We start from the raw sequence: 17885 nt of genomic DNA on the forward strand, positions 1-17885 counted from the left end.
AGAGACGTGCTTACACGTTATAAGCAGCTCTACATATATCAGACTTCCTTCAGAATATTATTCCTCTTGGGCTCTCAGTCAAAGCAGTATTCCTGCAGAATAGGTAAGTTTTACATTTGGAAGAACAAAGAAAGAGAAATTTATTTTAAACCCTGGTGTTTTTTGAAAACACTTAAAAATACGAAGTTTTATTAGTACTGACCAGGAGAGATCAGCAGGAACAGAAGGCTGTGTTGAGACCTTATAGCAGCCTTCCAGTATCTGAAGGGGGCCTATAGGGGTGCTGGGGAGGGACTATTCATTAGAGACTGTAGTGACAGGACAAGGGGTAACGGGTTAAAACTTAAACAGGGGAAGTTTAGATTGGATATCAGGAGGAAATTCTTTCCTGTTAGGGTGGTGAGGCACTGGAATGGGTTGCCCAGGGGGGTTGTGAATGCTCCATCCCTGGCAGTGTTCAAGGCCAGGTTGGACGAGGCCTTGGGTGATATGATTTAGCGTGAGGTGTCCCTGCCCATGGCAGGGGGGTTGGAACTAGACGATCTTAAGGTCCTTTCCAACCCTAACTATTCTATGATTCTATAACAGCACAGTCTCAAGGACTCTATAACTGAATAAAAAAATCTCTACATCTGAGCTCTTTTAAAAAAAGGGTTCCTAAACATCTGAATCTATTAACTGAGGGCTCTTAAATGTGCTTGAATACAAAGGCATTTTTATGTGTTAAGAACACCACATCATTTCCAGATTAAAAACTAAGCAGAAAAAAAGGAAAAAATGGAAGGAATAAAAAAAAAAAAGTGAAAAACAAGTCACAACAATGCAAGAACTTACTTAGCCCTGTAATTACTGGTCCATTCCCATTGGGACTTTGGCCACTTGTTCCTACCCCTGCTCCACCTACACCTGGGGAGAAACCGTTGCTTCTTGGGATGGGAATAAATCCTGCTCCTCCTGGGCCATAGCCATTGCCATTGCCACCAGGAAGGAACCCATTTCCTCCTGTCCCACCACCTCTGGAACGACCTCCAGCAGAAGCACCATCCACACAAAGTCTGCGGTGTTCATCTATTAAATAGGAATGCACAGAGAAGCATAAAGTAAATGAACCCTTCAGAGTCAGCTTACAAGGAAGGTAGAGACCTTTGTATGCTACAATATATTGAACACCAGCTCCTCATTTCTTTGGCATGATGTGCTCCTTCTCCCACTCCTTATCTCAGGCAGATCCCATGACTGTGATGGGTGTTACTTAAGCGGGGACACTAAAAATAATAAAAGGCAATATTGTAATTTACAGCTATTTGTTGAAACCTTTTTGCTGACACGCTGCCAGCTGCAGTGTAACTCCCTGGTCACTCAGGGTCACTCAGAGATCTTGATATTGATAAACTGAAAATACATTTCACTAGAGATGTGGAATACTGTTCTGTGAGCCGAGTTGAAAGAATAAATTAAATACTGACACATTCCTGGTTCAATGTAGCCCAAAATTTAATGGAACAAGAGAGCAGCTGTACCTTTAAATCAAAATAACCTACGGACCTCAGGGTTGTTTCCTCTTTGAGCTTGACCACAAAATCTTTCCCATTTCCTAGGAATTATTGCCAAAGTCAACAAAAGAAACTAGTCCCAAACAATCATGAACTCCCCAAAATGGCTCACAGACAGTAACATCAGTATCAAAACCACAGGTATGAATAATAATGTAATTCCTGACTTTTTCCATTTCCCCTGCATTTTAAATTAGTTTATAATATTTCAGTGACCTCAACCCCAAGTAGAATGGACAGTGAGAAAATAAATCAAGTCACTCACCAGACCCTCTGACAGGACACATGCCTGGAACAGACCCAATGGCCCAGCACTGGCCAGACTTGCAGCAGCATTGTCTTTTGGTGAACCTACCGGGAAGCTCCTGTGCACAGCGGCCGTTCACTATGCTGGAGAAACATGTACCTGCCCTCTGATCTGGAAATTAATTTAAAAATAAAACCATTCCTGAACGCTGACTAGGAGAAAAGCTCCATGAATTTCAAAAGATGTGGTAGTAATTACAATAACTGAGCACATCCTGATATTTTGGTTAAAAGCGCATATTATCTTAAACTGGGAAGAATAAAATAATTTGTATTAATAAGGATTACATTCTTCACTTTTCTCCTAAGGAGAAATTGTACAAAGTATACAAAATATACAAATTATAGTTCAATACTACAAACATTTAGAAGCACAAGAACTTTCGGACACATTTTTCATTTAAGGGAAGGAGAATCTGTGATATAAGGGCCTGCTTTAGTGCACTAAGGCATGTGATTTGTGTGCAGTTGGTTTTGGGAACTGATTTTGGCAACTACATTGTAAACCATGCCAAAATCCATAGATATTTTGATCATATTGGAAATCATGTTCTCAGTATTCCTGAGGCCAGCCATAATATACTTGACGTCTGGCATTCCTCAGATGACCCCGAGTAACAAAAGCTGTCTATGTTGTGTGAAAAACTATCTATGTGAAATCATTTGTAGGTCTTGTGCTGCTACTGGCTTACATCATTCATCTGTAATTAAAAAATCCTTTCAGAATCCCCATCCCTTTCTCAACATGAAAACAAGTGCTTAGATATGTCTGAAAAAATAAGAACCACATGAGATCTAGAAAAGGCACTGCTATTAGCAATTGTTAATGTTTTTCACACATGGTATGCAGTACTATGGATAATTCATTGGAATGGTTTATACTATATATTTGACATGTGAAGCTTTATAAAAGAAATTACAACATGTGAAAATAAGCATACTTTTTTTTTTATAATACAGAAACAGATTTTAAATAAATTTTCTTGTAAAAACTGCACCTACTGAAACCAAATATTTAGTTTGTTTTAGTATCTGTTCCAGACAATTTACTGGCATTTCAGCATATCTTACTTAATGCCTCCTGAACTTATATATGTGCCTTATATTTGTCTCTAAAGGTTAAATTAACCTATGTGAGATGGAAATTGAAATACCAAGTAAGAATAAACGTTTGCCCCTTTAGGACCAAAGTGAGCTTAGCTTTTGGTTTCATCCAATGCAAGTTTGAGAAACAAATATAATGAACATTTCTTATGTTTGTTTAGATAACAAAGAGTTAGTAGTTGCTTTTTTCCTAAGAAGATCCAGATCTCAGGCAGGAGTTCTCAAGCTACAATGCAGTTGACACAGAGGGATCTACAATCCACATAAAGATGGCTGCAGTGGCAATCATCATCAGAAGAGGATGTTATAAATTTGAAGCAGCTGGATCAGAGATAATAGGGAGTTAGCACAGTTTAGCATAGGGGGAAGTGCTAGATGACTGCAACAGAAGTTCTTCTGCTGTTTATGAGTTGCCTTAGTAACTCTGAGAGCACTAAAAGCCTTCAGGTTGAAATACCTACCAATACAGTGGGAGCTATCCACAGATGTAACATAACCCCATGTGCAGATGCAGAAATAACTTCCCACGGTGTTAGAGCATACACCACCATCACAGATTCCCGGGATGATGCTGCATTCATCAATATCTATGCAAAAAGGAAAAGACATGGAATAATTAAATGAGCACTTTTATACAGTGTATTAAAAAGAGGGAAAGACCTTTTCTGATATGCAACAATTATTAAACTCAGACTGAATAACAAATTGCTGGTGTTTGAATACTGCAAATAATTTTGCTTGCCATGTAATGGAGCTTTCCTTATACATTCAAGGGGTGTACCACTTCAAGTTGCAGAGCATGTGAGGACAGTCTGGAATTTCCCTGAAGTGACACACACTGACTGCCATCTCCAGGAAGCACACAATAGCTACAATGCAACATCAAAATACTCATCTGGCTATTGAGCTGAAGGAAGGAGGATGGGACAGAAGCCAACTATGATAACTCTTGGCTTCTGCAACCACAGAAATATTCCTTATCAGATCTGCCTGCTTTCTAGCCTTCTAATATTCCAACTATAAGCAGGAATTTTGGCCGATCTATTCAAATCCAACCAAATGTTGCATTTTTATTTCAGATATTTTTAATCCATTCGAATGTTTCTGCTACCTAAAAGCAGTGCTCTCATATGAACACTGAAACAATTTTGTATGTAAATATATATAAAGTGAGATGTCATCAAGCTGATGAATGAGCTGCTGTACATAACAAGGGGTTCCTAAGGCATTCAGCACCAGCCTGAGAGCACTGTGTCCTTTCCCAGCACAAACTGGAAGCAAAATTAGGAGCTGAGGCAAGGAGAAGCAACAAGAGGAAGCAGTCTGACTGTATTATTAGAGATTTGAAGCACAGCAAAGCAAACTGAAATGGAAGAATTACAAGTAGGAAGAGCAGCATAAGAATAAAGACTGGATCACGACCATTTATAAAAATGAGCCATTTAAATAACCACTTCATTCTAAAACTGCGACAATCTTTAGACATCTGAATATTTTTACAGTTGTTTTAGTAACCTAATTTTACTTTTAAGTGACCTCTTTACACTAGCTTTTTGAGTGGCTTTCAACAAATGTGAACTGTGGCCCAGGTGTAACATGGGAGGCATTCTGAGAAAACATGGGAAAATGTGGGCGAACTTTCTAACTATCTTGAGATGAGTTATGTTTTGCACTTGGAATGACGTAATACCACAGGTTTCACATGGCCTGATACAAAAAGTAGTCACAGATACCAGACTTCAGCTTGACTTGTTTGTAAAAGTCTGGATGCATGTCCTGGGTTCAGCAGTAACAGCCATTTTTCTCCTTCGTGGTAGCTGGTGCAGTGCTGTGTTTTGACTTCCAGCCTGGGAACAGTGTTGGTGATACCAATGTTTCGGTTGCTGCTAAGTGATGTTTACCCTGACCAAGGACTTTGTGAGGCTCATGCTCTGCCAGGGAGGAGGGGAAGCCGGGAGGAAGCAGAGACGGCGCGCCTGACCCAGGCTAGCCAAGGAGGTATTCCATACCACAGCACATCATGCCCGGGGTGAGGGGTAACTGGGAGTTACCCAGAAGGACATGGGCTTCTGGGTCGGACTCGTTTCTTGGCCGGTGGTATCGTATTCTCTTCCCTTGTTATTTTCTCTTATCATTGTTGTCGTTGGTGGTAGCGGTGGTGATTTGTGTTGTACATTGGTTGCTGGACTGTTCTTGTCTCAACCTGTGGGAGTTGCACTCTTTCGATCCTCCTCCCTGTTCCTACGGGAGCAGGGAAGGGAAGAGCCCCGGGAGGGGGAGAGCCCCGGGCGGGGGGGGGGGTGGCCCTCGAGTGCTCTCAGCCCAGCACCACTCACTGGGAGTGAGTGAACAAGCTGTCTGGCTAGGGTTTAAACCATGACAGTTCTTTTTGAAGCCCAATGTGGGGCTCGAGGGGTTGAGATAATGACAGATCTGACTGGATGAATAGTCACTCGTCACAATGCCGATTTACTGGCTCTCAAGGTTGTTCCTCTTGATCTCACAGTTTCAGTAGATCATATCCTTACGTCCATCCGGTATTTGCTGTATTAGTGTTTTTCAAGTGTGGGGCTTGGGCTAAGGTTTTTGTCTCATTGTACTTTATGGTAATGACTTGTAATACGATAGAATCATTGATCATGAAACTGATCTGGCTTATGTTCCCAGTGTGGTCGCCACCTTTATACTTTGGGAGGTGTATAATAGAAGTGCTTAGCAATTACACATCTTTTTTCTCCTTCTCGGGTGGTCAATCTGTGAAGGAGACATTCTTTTACCCTCCCAGTCCTCCCCCCAGACCATTTACATTTGAGAGTTTTGAAGTTTTTGAATGGCTTTTTAATGCTGTTGAGACTTGTTTGCTGATCGTGATGGGGATCACCATGCTAGCACGCATACAGAGTGTGTTTTGCCCACGACTGATTTCAAGAGTTAAGCAGAGTCAGGTTTGGGTCTTGTCTAGGGTCAAACGACGATGTAGGAGGACCGAGAGATTTTCCCTGAGGCTGGACAGCCATGAGTGGCAGGGTGTGTGGGATAGTATGGGCAAGTATCTAGGTCAGTGGGCCCCTCCAGTACTTTGGAGTTTCACCACCAAACAACTGCAAAATCCAGAATAATTAGTAAAACACTTAAATGAGACGTGTGGTCATTCTGGCCATACCAGAGATGGACAAATCATGGCAACGTGCTGGGGCTTGGCCTATGCTTACAGGGCCTTGTTCAACACTATCCAGCACCTTCAAAAGGAAAAGAATGTTGGCGGATCTGAGGGCAAAGCAACAGTCAGCACAGCTACTCCAGCTCCAGGCACAGCAGCTTCACCACCCCCAGCAACAAGTACAGTCGCTACTCAAACTTTGGCTGCAATGAACAGCGCAGCTACCCCAGTGGCAAGTACAGCAGCTGCTCAAACTTCGACTGTAACAGACAGCGCGGTTACCCCAGCTCCAAGCACAGCAGCTACACCACCCCCAGCAACAAGTACAGTTGCTACTCAAACCACAGTGATAATCACTGCAGCCAAACCAGAGGACCAATTCGTACCAATATTGGTTGCCCCTATACGCAAAAGAACAAGCAAAAAAGAGGCAAGAAGGGTGAAGCAAGATGAAGAAGCAATGTATTCACCACCCGGTCCAGAATCTGATCAGGAGTCATCATCACATGACGAAGCAGAAGAAGAAGAGGTAACTTCTCGACCTCGGACCTCAACCGAGCTACGGAATATGCGAAAAGATTTTACCCATCAACCAGGGGAGCACATCATCACCTGGTTACTCCGATGCTGGGACAATGGGGCCGATGGTCATGAACTAGAAGGTATGGAAGCCAAGCAGCTGGGATCACTTGCTAGAGAAGGGGGAATTGACAAAGCAATTGCAAGACAGAAAAAGTCCCTCAGCCTTTGGAGGCGGCTCTTGGCAGCTGTGAAAGAAAGGTTTCCATAAAAGGACGATGTTATGAGTCATTTGGCCAAGTGGACTACTATAGACAAAGGCATCCAGTCTCTGAGGGAATCAGCCATCATAGAGACGATCTATCACATCAAGAGGAATAATGGGGATATACCCATGGATCCAGATGAAGTTGAATGTACATGACCCATGTGACAAAAACTTACACAGAATGCACCGTCATCATATCAGATTCATTGGCACCAGTAACCTGGAATGACATAGTACCACTAACAGTGGATGAAATGGTTCATAAACTCCGAGAGTTTGAAGACAATCTCACCCCTTCCATCATCTCAGCTGTGAAAAAACTGTCCCAAGACCTCGAACAATTGAGGGACGATCTATCTGATTTATCCAGCTCCTCACGTGTACCAACACACGTCTCAGCTATTAACAAAAAGTGTCCTACTGTTCGAGAGAGGAGACACAGGAGGTACAGGAGGTATACACCGTGAGGTACCCTATGGTTTTACGTGCGGGATCACGGAGGAGACATGACAAAGTGGGATGGAAAACCTACTTCAGCTTTGGAGGAATGGGTTGAGTGAATTGAAGAGGGAAGCAAGGGCCAAGACTGATCATCCCATGAGAGCTACGGCTTCAGTTTCTGGTGAGTAGTTTCCCAGATAGAGTGGAAGAGCTGATTTGACTCCAGTTCCTGTGATAACGAAGAATAATCCCTTTCACCACAACTTAAGTGTCCAACGCTGTGATGACCATTGGAGGGGCCCTGCCTCCAGCCAGGTGGAGGTAGGGGACAATCAGATTTACTGGACTGTGTGGATCAGATGGCCTGGCACATCAGTCCCACAGAAGTATAAGGCTCTAGTAGATACCGGTGCACAGTGTACCTTGATGCCGTCAAGGGGTGGAACCCATCTATATTTCTGGAGTGACAGGAGGATCCCAAGAGTTGACGGTGCTGGAGGCTGAAATCAGCCTGACTGGGAGGGAATGGCAAAAGCACCCTATTGTGACTGGTCCAGAGGCTCCATGCATCCTTGGCATAGACTACCTGAGGGGAGGGTCCTTCAAAGACCCAAAACGGTACCGATGGGCTTTTGGTATTGCTGCTTTGGAGACTGAGGAAATTGAGCAGCTGTCCACCTTGCCTGGTCTCTCAGAGGATCCTTCTGTTGTGGGGTTGCTGAAAGTCAAAGAACAGCAAGTGCCAATTGCGACCACAACAGTACACCGGCGGCAATATCGCACCAACCGAGACTCCCTGATTCCCATCCATCAGCTGATCCATAGACTGGAGAGTCAGGGGGTGATCAGCAGGACCTGGGAGCGGAGAAGGGGAGAGCCCTGGGGGGATGGGGGTCCTCTATTGCTCTCAGCCCAGCACCACTCACTGGGAGTGAGTGAACAAGCTGTCTGGCTAGGGTTTAAACCACGACAGTGCAGTATTAATTTAAATCAGCTTTCATACTGTGAAACAAAGATCTAATCAAAAAAGACTGTTGAACCCACACTGTCGTGTCAAATAATGCAGGAGAAGCACCAGAAAGAGTGTATGACAGAAATTATCTTGTGATGACACTGTGAAGGTCTTCACATTCCTTTCAAGGAAACCTTGGGACCCCACAGACCATTCTTTGTACTTTTCCACAGACCTATCATATCCTTGGACTTGTCACTCTAGAAATTCTCTTGAGATGAATGACTAAATGAGAAATAGTTCTTAGGAGGCTTTTATGTGATAAAGACTTTGCTCCCTCCCTTTCTTACATTCTCCACACACTCAAAGAAAATGAACAGTGTCAAAAAAATCTGGTGCACACAGGGACTATGTTAAAAAGGTTAACTCCCCACTGTGGGAAGGTCCACATATGAAGAACTCCCTTTAGATATGAATCTACAGAAAGCACCTTCTACTGAGAGGAAAGTGAAGTTTTGCCACAACACCACTAAGAGTATGCAAACTATTCTTTGCAAAATGAAGGTATGAATAAAACATTCCCTTTCCCACTAGCATGTCACTTGGAGTATCAGGAGTATCATTGCAGAAAAGACAATTTATCTTACAGGTAACATGTCTTCAGAATTCCTAACTAGTCCACACATATAAGCATCCTGTGGAATTTGTTGTTGTTTTATACTATGTAACAGAATCAGAGAAAGTGAAAACTTTGTCTTTTTACAAGGTTATTTAAGCAATTTATAGGATGAAGAAATTTTCAATTTTACATTAAAAGAGTTACAAAATGATGAAAACTACTTCCCACATTTCAGACATCTGCTCTAAGACGTACAAAGCAACATGTCATATTTGCTAAAACACTTTTAAGAAATAATGCTTTCACTTAAGACTTCATAACTACCTACTGCAGAGATTCCAGAATTCCAAATGATGGTATAAATAAAACTTCATTAATTCCACAGAAAATCTCTGAAATCTTGCATTGATTTACCATATTAAAGACAACAATAATGTGGTGAACTACTTACCACCTGATTTAATTAATGCAATGAAACTATGTGTACAAATGAAAACAGGACCAGAACTGGTGCACGTCTTACTGAGATCTTTCATGCAGCACAGATCTTTCACAGCCCATAAGTCTTTTAAACATGAATACTGTCTTCTGTATGCAGACACAGTCTGAAACAGGTGTGAAAACTGGATGAAATGAGGACTCTGTGGGAAGAACTTACTTTCTATGGAAAGTGACACCTTCCCAATGGCAGTCACTGGAAGCTCATGCAAGAAAACTCCCTTTTTACCATCCCTTAAAACACACCTTTGATTTCTAGGGGATACTACACAACCCTTTTTCATCAATACTGTAGTGGTTCCAAAAATAAACTCCAAGACTAATTACAAAGTTCATAGGCACCCAAGCTTTGATAAAGAGATTAGCAACATGGTGACAGTTTATCACCATGGAAGTACTGTCTGAGATGCAAATGCTGTACACATGAATCAGATGGCACAAAGCTGGTAGCAACTGCCAGCAGTGATACATGAGCAAGTTCAATTTAAGAATCCATGTGCTAGGAATATAGTGTTTTCAAATATCTGTTGCATTCAGGTTTTCATTCAGCAAGTTTGCCAATGACACCAAGCTGCGTGGTTTGGTTCATACACTGGAGGGCAGGAATACCATCCAGTGGGACCCTGACACACTTGAGAGGTGGGCCAATGCCAAGCTCATGAAGTTCAACCAAGCTAAATACAAGGTCCTACACCTGTTTCAGGGCAATCCCAAGCACAGCTACAGGCTGGGCAGAGAAGAGATTCAGAGCAGTCCTGTCGAGAAGGACTTGTGGGTGTTGGTTGATGAGAAACTGAACATGAGCTGGCTTCAGTGTGCGCTTGCAGCCCAGAAACCCTGGGCTGTATCAAAAGGAGCGTGACCAACAGGCCGAAGGAGGTGATCCTGCCCCTCTACTCTGCTCTCATGAGATCCCACTTGAAAGTACTGTGTGCAGTTCTGGTGTCCTCAACATAAGAAGGACATGGAGCTGTTGGAGCAAGTACAGAGGAGGCCATGAGGATGACAAGGGGGCTGGAGCATCTCCCCTTTGAAGACAGTTGGGGCTGTTCATATGAAGGGAGCCTACAAGGATGCTGGAGAGGGACTCTTCATCAGAGACTCTAGCAATAGGACAAGGGATAATGGGTTTAAATTTGAACAGGGGAAGTTCAGGTTAGGTATAAGGAAGAAGTTCTTTACTGTGAGGGTTGTGAGACACTGGAAGAGGCTGCCCAAAGAGCCATGGGTGACATGGTCTAGTGTGAGGCCCATGGCTGGGTGGCTGGAACTAGATGATCTTCCAACCTTATTATTTTCTTCCTTACTAGATCCTTTCCAACCCTAACTATTCTGTGATTCTATTGAGTCAGTCACTCTCTTACAGAGGTTTTTTAATCTTGTAGGCTTAATAGAACTGAGGTACAACAGCAGCTACTATATATGAGAATAAATAAACATAAGAAAAACAAATCTTTAAAAATCTGACTACTAAAAGCAAGCACGCACTTAAAAACTGGAAGTTTTCTCTTCGTTTTTACTTTTCTTGGCACAGGTACCTGTCACTTTAAAGGCAGTAATTCTAATTACAAGAACACAACACCTGATTTTCTACCAAAGGAAACCAAATTCTAAACTCGTTGGTCATACAGCACAAAGCCGACTGAAGTAGTGTGTAGGTGGAGTCTGGAGCACTGGCAAGACAGATGAAGAAAGTAGTAAGCCACTTCTGCAAAGCTTCAAGACATAGACCATCCTTCTCACCTGGCTACATGCACAGGAGTTTAACAGTGTCTAGGGCTCTTGTCCAAGAGTGACAGGGGGCTGGGAAGGGAACAAGTACCTTCCTGATATTTGGGCAATGACCAGAGTGGAAAGAATACTCCAGTCATCCCCATGCAGAGAAAAAAGCCTCTTTTTTTAACCGGTTAACATGGAGAACCCTTGTGTAAGAAAAATCTTCTTGCTGGAACAGTACTGAGTCAATGGATTTTTTTGTTTCACTAGTTTTTAAGCTAAATCTCTGTCTTTCCTTCCTCCTCCCTGGTTCTTGCATGTGCAATTCTTTCAACAAAATCTCTGTTACTTGTGACTGGAAATTCTGAGACTTTACCTCAGAAAGACCTATTTTTAGGATGGCTGACTGGGGGGGGCTCTCTTCCCTTCCTCAAAAATACATAAATTAATGGTCCTAGGGAAAATGGTTCAAAGATAGTAAGGGGAGACACTGTTTTAAAGGTGAAAAACACTGGTGGCATGAATGGCTGTGGTTCCAATTATTGCACATGAGATGAGAAAGCCAGTCTTAATCTGAGAACCAATGTGTGGCATAAACTTTGCAGGTGTGAGCATTAATAGGTGAATCCGCCAATAAAAACCCCAGGCTGACTACCTGTCATCCAGAATTCATGACTATTACTGCTACAGTAAGCAGGAATTTATGACTAACTGAATTAAAAGTCCCAGAAAAAGTGCTCTCAACTGCTGAGCTCTGAAAAAAGGCTCCTTGAAAATAGTTTTAGTCCACAGTAATACCTGGTAGTATCAAATCTGAATAACACAGAATGTAATGAAATTATACATTCAAGCATGAAAACCAGAAATAGAATGGCTTCTTTTAAAAGGTTCTTTGCATTTTAGTGCCATGTTTAAAAAAAAAAAAAAATAAAAAAAAAAAATAGCCTTCGGCATACAGTCCTAGTTCTTTGATGTCAATGGTACAATATTTTGGAAGAGCATCAGAGCTATCATAGCTCCTACAGTACCTTTGATTTTAAAGGGTGTCATAACTACATTTATTCAAGGAGTATGATGTATTTTCAATTTGAGAAGAGTAAGTGGAACACATTTATTAGATCTTTGAAGAACTAATAAGTAGTAGTCAATCTCATATGTAAATCAGTAAGAACAACTGCAAGCTTATTTCTCCTTTCAGTTTATCTATATATAATCCATCTCCAAACAAACTAGATGCAAGTTCCATTAATTCTGAAAGATAATGTCCTAAAAATTAACAGAATATCATTCTTAAAAAGACAATGAAAGCTTAATACATTGTGTTTGCATTTTATGTCAAAAAAGAGAAGGGTATGGGGTTTTCTTTTGTTCATTTAACACATCATATGAGTGCTCCAGATCCCTTAAATCCTCTTCACTGATACACAATTGCCATTAACCTCTGAAAGGTTAGTGACAGTAAACTGTAACCAGAGGCTCAAAATAAATGCAATAAACTTACTGTATACCTTTTTGGCATTTGATTGGGTTCTTTTTAAATAAATACAGGAATATAATGCAAGCAAAAAGCCCAGGAAAGCAGTTTTTACTGCTTAGCACAGTTCTAGCAAAATCCATTATGACACAAAAAGCACAACATGAACATTCCTACTTACTCTAACAGTAGCTGTTACTTCCAAAAGGAACCACAGGAGAAAAAATACAAACCCGCAAAATACATCAGGATGTTTGAGGGCAAAGGATATCAAATATTAAGTAGAAGACTTAATAAGGAAGGTCTGAATATTAGTGTAAAATTCCAGCCTCTGCCTCTGAATACTGGAGCCTTGCCTGGCTACTGACTCCAACTTGGATTTTGTCCTTTGTAGCTAGTAACTAATACTTGATCTAGTTTTCCATACTTAAAGAAAAAAGTGAGTAGAATACTCCATACTATATCATGTTTTAAATAAAAAACTGCATTATTTCTATGTCATGTTTTAAATAAAAAACTGCATTAAAGCTCTCCTTCCCAATGGCCTAATCCATATATATAAATGAGGTAACTTCACTGAAATGATGAGTCCCACTAACTGAAAGTATAATTATTTAAAGGACTGGCTATAGTTTTATCCTGTAAATCTGACACTGACAGATAATGAATTTTCAAAGCTTTTATACATATATATACACACATATATGTGTGTGTATATGTGTAAACATATATATATATATATATATATATATATATATATATATATATAAAAGAGCCCGATTAAAACTAGGCTTGGTTTCCATTCTTGTTCTATTCTTGGAATAATGTATAATTTTGGTATAATTTTGGTATAATTTGGTATAATTTTGGCATTACCACCTTGGCTATGAAACACGGGGAAATACACAAGAAACGGTTTTAGCATTTTTGGTTTGGTTTTGGTTTTGGCTTTTTCCCCAGGAAAAAAAAAAAAAAAGACAGAAAAAAAGGTACAAACTGGGCACTGTGGGTTTGTGGGTTGTTATTTGCGTAATTCCCTGTGAGGAAGTACATGACCAGGGAAGCTAGTGAGGAAGCTGTGAACAGGGACTAATTAGTATCTAACTTCTGCCATGGGCAGGGGTGGCAGGGGCTTAGAGGAAATAAAGCCAGCACATGTGACCTGTTCTTCAGTAAGCTGCCAACAATGCAGGAAATGAAAATCCATTTATTACTGAACTATGAAATAACAGCAACTATTTCAGAATCCAGATACTATTTCACTTTTATTATACACGGTCCCATAAGAATCACAGATTTTTAAGCAAATATGTGTTAAAACTGAATTCACTTTTTCCTGTGGACACTATCAGGGAGAACTGCTGAATAGCATTTTTTACAAATAAAGTGGAGCTTTACACAGGTTAAAGAAGCAGAATGCAAAGAATGCTTTCATTATTGTTTTCAGAAGGAAGGAAACATATCACAAATAAGTTCTTCTTTAGGCGACAAAGCAGATGCCAGGCAGAAACATAACATACATAATATGACTGGCATTGTTTTTGATCTCTATTAAAACAGCTATTTGATGTATTTTAACTGCATCCTTGACTGAGAGGAGGTATCAGGTCTCTTTCACAGGGAGCTCTTTAGGGTTAAAAGCAGTAAAGCATGAGCACTGTTGTGGACAGATTACAGACACCATCAGTGATCAAGGCAAGTGTCTTGTGATCAAGTAGGCAACTATAACAGCAGCTGGGTTTTTTTGCTATTAGCAACGAATAGAAAGGGATGATTCTTCCTTTGTGCTTCTTTCCACATAGAGGGAGAGGAGAAAACAGTGTTTCTGCAAGGCTCCTGGTGTTCCCTTTTAAAATGGTTCAAATGGATCTTCTTTCCCTGTGAACATCACCGCCTCCTGCAAAGCCCTAAACCTCTGTGCGTACCTATCAGCATGCTTTTGTATACAGTTAGGTAAATAAACATGCACATATGCACAGACACACACACAACTGCCCCTATTCCTACTCAAGCATGGTAAGAAAAGCTCTATTTCTATGGGTGCCGTTCTACTTCTTGTAAACTGAAGGTTTCAACAAGAAACAGCCAGGTTTCCTCTAGAAAAACTCCTGACAGGAATACCATTGTGTATTGCACAGAAACTGAAACTAGTCAGCATAAAAAAAAAAGACAAAACAAAAAAAAAAAAAAACAGAAGGAGGTGGAGGACAGGACCAGAGAAAAATAACTTCGAATATCGTTTTTACTTACACTTCGGTATTACCTGCAACGAAAACAAGTGAAAATGCAACATTTTCACTTATAAAGTGTGATTTTCAAACTGATTGTATTACTTAATTTTTCTGTGAATTCTGTATTGTAAGCAAAACTAAGGGAAACTCTGAGACAGCTTCCAAAATTGGTCGCAAACCATGTCTGTGTTTGTAATTGAATACTAAGTATAATGTAATTTGGTAACATACTTAAGTTGCTGCCTAATCATAAGCCAAAGCCTTGAACAAGCAGTCCTCTTATCTGTGCAATTTGAATGTGAAGGTACCTACTTGTTGGGATGAAGTTGGAGAGGTCTAATTTCTTTTGAAGGCATGGCAATTTCAGTCAAATCAGTGAAGTCTTCATCAAATCCACAAAACCTCACCATTTTTGCATCATATTAATTTATGCAGAATTGTTGTTTTTAATTGTATGAACACGTTTAGTGAATAAACATGGTCTATGTTTATTAAACTATGCTCATCAAACACAGTCTACGCTATCAAACATGGGTTTTTATCTAAAAAAGAAGGACATTTCCTATGTTTTTTTACTTACCCAGGCTCTTCAACGCCAAGTGTAAGAGAAGTAATTTCTTACACCCATTGTTAAAACTGCCAAAGTTGCTTTTCACGCTCTTTTCAGTAGGCTGAAAATACCTACAACTGTATTGGAGTATTTTGGATATTTTTGAGAAAACAAACAAAATACTAGTAACTCACTTGCAGTTATATGCTGTTAACAGATGCACTCTTTATCAATAGTACTAAATTTTGAAACAGGATAAACACTGTCTTTATGCGCATAAGTCAGACAGAAAAAAAAATCTAATGCAAAATGAGACCAAAGTAGAAACAGACCCTGCAACTATTCAGAACCTTTTATTTCATTAAATTCCATTCCATTTTAATGCTTTACTTAACTATTTTTTTAGGTATTTTCTATGACAACATCACTTACCTTCACACTTTTGAGTTGCCTCATTCTGCTTGTGACCAGCAGGACACTTACACTCATACGAACCTACTGTATTCATGCAGTTTCCTCCTTGGCAGACTCCAGGGATAGCCTGGCATTCATCAACATCTACAAAGACAAAAAAGAATGATTACTTGGCATGAGATACAAAATTTCATCATGAATTTTGCTGATAGACAGAAAGCTCTGAAATTATTCTTAAAAATAACTAAAGCAAACCCCAGCATATTCCTCTGCTTCAGCCACTAATATAAAATACAGCAATAACAGCAGTAATGTGACCCAAATCTCCATGTGTGTTGTGTTTAATTCCACATAAGCTCAAAATGTACTACATGCAGAGATCAATTTAATACCATTTTCTATTCCTGGATTATAATTAAGTATGGAATTCGATCATAAGTTAAAGCAATACACTGCCTAACAAAATAAAACCCACAATTTTATTTCATTCCTTTCTCTATTATGATTAAAATACCTATTTAAGATAGGTACTTTTTCCTAAGATTTTTCATTAGTGACAAATAAAGAAATAATACTAACCATTATCTTATTTCCATTTCAAGAAATGGAAAATTTTCTGTTAGCTTGCATGCAGTATTAAATGAAGCAGCTGGTAAACTTTATTTAACATGCAGAAGAAATCACCTCTTTCCTCTTAACACCATGTTCATTTTTTTTTTATGCCATTTTCTTTATGCCTACTTTTCCCACAGCCATCTCTTTGCCACTCAATGTAGAGAACAGCAAGATACAGATGGGGTAGGACAACCATATTAATAGTAGAAAGAAGTATTCCTTTTCAGGAGGATGTTCATTATATCAAGGCCCCCACAAGACACCGAAATTCCACTCGAGTTTGTGGATTATCAGGTTTTGGTTTTGTTACTCCTAATGTTTGTGCTATAGATAAAACCTTGTCTATCCACCTATTTTTTCATTTAAGCAGGTATAGTTTCTCATAGTCCAGGAAGAATGCACAGATTTATAATTTTTTTTTTTAACTTATTTTAACCACTGGGCTTGGGTTTAACTTGGAGAAGTTTGCACTTAGGTCGTGAATCTCTGCTGATTTAATTAGCACCATACTGTGTCCAACAGATTGGAAATGGATTTAGGACTCAGAAGTATAAACTTTCTGCAAGCATTTTTTAATAAATAAATAGTGCTTGGTACAATCTAGTTGGTCTGGAAAGTGAACTTTTCATCTCTGAAGTATTTTAAGAAAGTTGAACATGATTTAGCAACATTAGCCAGAAAATAGGTTCTATCTATTATTCACACTCAGCCCATTCAGTAGCTCCCTTCTTAATAAAACTAATATGGCGTTTGACTTTTGACCCTTAGGCCTCAAACGGCATTCATTATATTCAGCATGCCTGTGCCTTGTGTCAGTTATTAATGCTTATTTAAATTAAGCCAACTGTGTCAGCAGATCAGTGGTTAAAAATAACTACTGCATATCTTTCACAGTTCTGTAAGTCACAGATGTCAAATAATAAATGGCAGTAGCAGAAGTAGCAGCAGGAAATGAGTACTTCCCAGAAACAAAAAAGTAACGCTGAAGTTTCAAAGTAAATAAAAGTTTAAGATCTACTGATTACATTAATTTCTTTCAATTCCAATCCTGTGTTTTTAAAAGGACAAATAAATGCGAAGTCTGAAAAGCTGATCCCAAGCACAGAGCTTGTCCAGTGAAGAAAGCACAAATGCAAGGTGAGATCCTACAGATCTTTGAATCACATGCACTACCTTGCTTTTCTCTGTTAACATCAATCTTAATTTGTGAGGGCTTATGCATTAACTATTGTGAGTCATATTAAACTGTAAAGATAGTAAGTATATTCAACTTCAATGTTAGCTGAAAAATGAACAGTCCAAGCCCGATGTTTGGGGTTTTTTTGTAAGTATCACTTTTTTGATAAAAAACTAAGTTTGTTGTAATACACCATTACTGTTTTGGAACTGAGAAAGGACAAAAGTATTTTCTTAAAAGGGCATATTGTATGAATTGCTTCCTAAATGCCATTTTAAGATACAAGAA

At 39.8% G+C, this 17885-nt stretch overlaps 1 protein-coding gene across 1 annotated transcript in view; it reads right to left on the bottom strand.

Annotated features, from left to right (window-relative positions):
• Positions 1–17885, bottom strand: part of FBN2 (fibrillin 2) — a 158659-nt gene that overhangs the window by 98069 nt on the left and 42705 nt on the right. The window contains exons 7-10 of the mRNA XM_062617454.1: positions 15824–15949; positions 3425–3550; positions 1819–1971; positions 835–1068 (exon numbers count right to left, since the gene is read on the bottom strand). Of these exons, the coding sequence (XP_062473438.1) occupies positions 835–1068; positions 1819–1971; positions 3425–3550; positions 15824–15949 (639 nt within the window). The remainder of the gene's footprint in view (positions 1–834; positions 1069–1818; positions 1972–3424; positions 3551–15823; positions 15950–17885) is intronic.

The sequence above is a fragment of the Pezoporus occidentalis genome, unplaced genomic scaffold (genome assembly GCF_034315485.1).
Source record: "Pezoporus occidentalis ecotype Australia unplaced genomic scaffold, CSIRO_AGI_Poc_V1 ctg196, whole genome shotgun sequence".
NCBI classification, from domain to species: Eukaryota; Metazoa; Chordata; class Aves; order Psittaciformes; family Psittacidae; genus Pezoporus; species Pezoporus occidentalis.